The sequence below is a fragment of the Octodon degus genome, unplaced genomic scaffold (assembly GCF_000260255.1).
Source record: "Octodon degus isolate 3935 unplaced genomic scaffold, OctDeg1.0 scaffold00088, whole genome shotgun sequence".
NCBI lineage: Eukaryota > Metazoa > Chordata > Mammalia > Rodentia > Octodontidae > Octodon > Octodon degus.
The window spans coordinates 2,592,137-2,597,002 of NW_004524664.1; the positions used below are offsets into that span (position 1 = coordinate 2,592,137).

Below are 4,866 nucleotides of genomic sequence, written 5' to 3' on the forward strand. Positions count from 1 at the left end.
ATATGCATGAAAGAGCTATAAAGTGAGGCTCTCATTTGCATCAAGAAATGTAACATCTTCAAATGTTTACCTACATATTTCATGTATGACTACAAAGCCACACTCTACTTAAGTTCTAAAGTGAAGAGACCCCTCTCCTGTGCTGTTTCTTTGGTGAGCAGCTCTGGCTGCCAGAGCAGACTGACTGGATCCATCTCTTCCCAGGCCCATGCACAGGGATGACAGGATGGCAGTTGGAAATATCTGCACCTACATAAAAGAACCAACACCTCCCTGGCCTGCTTTCAAACACTTACTAGCATTAAAGCGCCCTTCACCAGGATGAGGTTTTGTTTTGCTTGTACTAGCTGATTTGATTTTTCAGCAAAAACTTTTCTTAATCCAAAAGAACATCAGATACTTAGATACAGTATAACAATAGAAAGTGATGATATCAATAGCTGATAAATGCAACAGTAATTAAGAAATGACAGCACACATTTATTGTGCTTCCCTTCTCTGAGTTTTTACTCTAAATACTTCAAATAGGTTTATTCATTAAATCTACCAACAGCCCATTGTGATGGAGATTATTATTATCCCCTCCTGACAGATGAAAAATGAAAATACATTTATTTAAATTGTCAAAAGTAAAGCAGGACTTACAGGCAATCTAGTTTCAGAGGCTTTGATTTTGACCACTGTGCCATTTCTGGGGCCTTACTTAGAACTTAATCTTAGTGTAAGAATGTGAATATTTTACCTTGAAACACAGAAATACTTTTTACAACTGTAGAAAGTATTATAAATACAATATTTTATCACTTACGTCACTGTCAGTTTGTCCTAATATTACATCTTCACTTAGAACAAGATCAAGGTGCTGCCTGCAAGTTTTTCCACTGCAAAGTTACTAAGCTGCCACTTGTAATTAGTATGTAATTTGTAGGTAGATATTTTAAAATTTAAGTACATATATCTCTCCTAAAACCTTTGCCCATTCATTTTAGCATCCACTGATAAATATTATATTGCTTTATTTCTTCCACTTGATTATTATGTAAGGAAGTATTTTCTTTTCTCCATTCATTTATGCAGTTATTACAATAATATAATAAATATTACTATTTATGTAATACCTAATACTTTTATTTATTACATTTTAATTATTCAGTTAATTATATATTGTATTTTACTCGATGAACCACATTCCATTGACATTATTTTTATACCTCCCATTTGAATGTTTTTTGTTTTTGTTTTGGGGGGTTTCCAGGGATTGAACTCATGACGTCGCCCTTGCCAGGCAAGTGCTTATTCTACTGAGCTATCTCCCCAGGCCCTGAATGGGTTTTTTTAAATGAATTATTTCTCAGTAAGTATATTATTAGTGTATAAAAGTGCTATGTTTTGTACATTGATTTTGCATGCTGCAACTTTGCTAAATTTATTTGTTGGTTCTAGTAGTCTTTAGGTATCTTTACTCAGAAAATCATACTATTCGTACATAGGACACTTAATTTCCCCTTTTATATCATTAGGCTTTTGCTTTCTTCCCCCTGCCTCATCACTCTGAATAAACCTTCCAGTTCTACACTGAATGCGTGGTGAGATTGGGCCTCCCCTTTTACTAGTGCTTAGGAAATCCAGAAAATCAAGAGCTGAGTACTGAACTACATAAAAGGAAGTGCTTGTCCTCTGAAAAATGTTGCAAAGAACATGTTTGCAAAAGACATTCAGCTACAAAGCTATTATGCAAAAGAAACAAAAACTCTTAAAACCTTACAATAAGAAAACCAGTAACCCAATTTAAAAGTAAGCAAAGCCATGAAGAGGCCCTTCACCAGAAAAGACAGACAGAGAGCAGGTAAGTGTATAAAAAGTTGCTCTGCTGTGCCATGTGTCATCTGGGAACTATGAACTACAGCAATAGGAAGACACACTTCCACACCTATTAGGATGGCACAAATGCACAACACTAACATAAAACCCTGACTAGATGCAGGGCAAAAATGACTCTCATTCACTTCTAGTGTGATCAAAAAGTGGTGTGGCCACTCGACGAAAAATATTGGCAGTTTCTTATAATATACAACATACTTTCACATTTGATCTTAGTGAAATCATTGGGATTTATCAGGAAGAGTTAAAAAAAACAATGTCCTTTACACAAACAAACTTCACATGCATGCTTACAGAAGTTTTATTCCTACTGTTAAAATCTTAAAGCAACTATGATGGTTTTCAGTAGGTGAATGAATACACGAGTGTGGTACATTCCGACAAATAAATATTATGTAGCATTAAAGAAAGAAGTTCTCACGATAATAAAGAGGGACTTTAAGTGCATACTACTAAGTGCTTTAGAAAGCCTATAATGTGAGATTTCAATAATATCGTACTCTAAAAAGGAAGAGCTGTGAATATTGTAAAACTTGTCTATCAGGGATTGAGGATCACTAAAAGATGAAAAGGTCAATTTTAGAAGTCTTTCAGAGTAGTGAAAGTACTTCAATACAATATTGGGTAAAAGTGTTGCTATATATGACAAAATGAACAGAATGTACAACTCAAAGAGAGAACCCTGATGTACTGGGTGGCATTAGGTAAGGAAGGGCTTGTAGAGATCTGTCCATTGTAACAACTGCACCATTCATGAGAAACATGTTGACAGTGAAGATGGCTATATTAGTTTTAAGGAAGAAGTATATGGAAAATACCAGTATCTTACTCTAAATTTTGCTATGAACCTGAAACTTTTCTTCAAAGAATCCTTATTATAAAAAAAGTTTCTGGGACATAAAAAGACCTGTAGGAAATTTGCATGCATGTCACCAAGCCAAAAAAAAAAAAAAAAAAAAAAAAAAAAAAGAAAAAGAAAAAGAAAAAAGAAGCCATACTAAAACAAAGCATGACATACTGGAAAAGGAAAAAATATGGAGAGAGTAAAAATATCATGTCTTGTCATAAGTTAAAGAACATGGGGCCAGGGAGATAACTCAGTGGAATAAGTGCTTTCAAGGTCCTGAGTTCAATCCCTGGTACCACCAAAAAAAGAAAAGAAAGTATGAAGGGTTGGGGCACAGGTTTTTAGGGTGTTCTGAACATTGTTTATAATAGTGCATGTTGGGGCTGGTGAGATGGCTCAGTGGTCTAAAGCACCTACTTAGAACAAGCTTAGCAAAGCACAGGGACCACGGTTCAATCCCCCAGCCCCACATGCCAGCCAGCCGCGCCCCCTGGTGGACTGAGCTGGCCACACACACACACACACACACACACACACACACATAAAAAAATAAATAAAAAAAATTACAATAGTGCATGCATGTCATCACATATTGGTCAAAAACATATTATTTGTCAACACCAAGAGTGAACCCTTTAGTATACTAACTGGATGATGCTCTGTGGATATGCAACATCAATTACAATAAACTGGGTCCTGGGCAATAGCTCAGTAGAATAAGCACTTGCCTGGCAAGTGCAGGCTCCTGAGTTCAATCCCCAGTACTGGAAAAAAAAAAAAAAAAAACTGACCCTCTGGTATGAGATGTTGAAATTGGAGGAAGCTGTGTATAACTGAAGTGAAAGCAGTTTATGCAAAATCTATCTACTTCACTCAACTTTGCTATCAATATAGAACTCTTTAAAAAACAATATTTTTAAAAAGCCAAACAAAATAATGTTTTTCATGATTCTATGTATTCTAAAAGGCAGTAATAGTCTTCCTTTTGTGAACAAATTAACTGTATTAGAATTTTGTTATTGTTGTTGTTGTTGATATAGGGTCTTGCTACACAGTCCAGACTTGTAATGATCCTCCTGCCTCAGCCTCCCCAGCAGCGGGATTACAGGTGTGCTCTACCATGCTTGGTTTCAGGGCAGAATAGCACGTGAGGACTGAACTCAGGACCTTGCGTTTGCCAGGCAGGCACTTATGCTGCCGAGCTATGGCCCCAGGCCTAGAATATTTTTGAAAAGTGCCCAGTTCCATTTTTTTATGGCGTCAGCATTTCAACGCAATACAGTGTTGAGCTGCTGAATTTAGTTACTCAGTTCAGCTCTACATAGAAGCTGGATACAACAAGGCCTTACACAGAGTAGGAACCTCATTGATAAATTAACAAGTGATGTTAAAAAGCATCCAAGAGAGATATAGCTAAAGGAAATGAATATTTACTTACTCCATGTCCATTGCATTGCTGTGTACATACAGATGACTCATTCTTTATTATTCTTGCTTCTACACACTGACCATTTACACAAACCTAAAGAGTGACACATGCAAGAAACTTTTTCAATTCAAAAGGACCCAGCTACCAATACATTACAATTAGTGATTTTATAAAATAAAATCGTAACTATTCATGTGCTATATTTCTAAGTACCATGTTTGCAACACTCTGTTAGCAAGTTATAGTTTCATTTTCTTTTAGTTTTCATTATTTTTAAGTTTCTCTCAGAATGTTTTTAGACATCTTGAGAAGTGTGTTATGTAATCACTATTTGGAGATTTTTTCCACTGACTCTAACGCACACTGTGGACTTGGGTGCCAGCGACACGGCCATGTAAGTTTATCAGTTATAACATGCACTACTCTTGTGTGGATAATAGGGATGGGGTCAAAAGAACATGGTATCCTTCAGTGTCTCTGCTATTTTTTGCTGTGAACCTAAGCTTTTTTTAAAAATATAAAATATATTATTTTAGTGAGATATTTTTAGCATGATTCATGGCAAGAAACTGGAAGATTTTCATGAAATTAATATTGACCATTACAAAAATATTATGATCAAATAACTAAATTTTATTAATATGAAATATTAAAAAGTGTTTCTCAGCACAGATAAAAGACTGCCCAGTATTATTACACACAATCAAAA

At 35.5% G+C, this 4,866-nt stretch overlaps 1 protein-coding gene across 1 annotated transcript in view; it reads right to left on the reverse strand.

Annotated features, from left to right (window-relative positions):
• Nucleotides 1-4,866, reverse strand: part of LOC101573093 (disintegrin and metalloproteinase domain-containing protein 32) — a 147,242-nt gene that overhangs the window by 29,470 nt on the left and 112,906 nt on the right. The window contains exon 17 of the mRNA XM_023722022.1: nt 4,163-4,250. Within this exon, the coding sequence (XP_023577790.1) occupies nt 4,163-4,250 (88 nt within the window). The remainder of the gene's footprint in view (nt 1-4,162; nt 4,251-4,866) is intronic.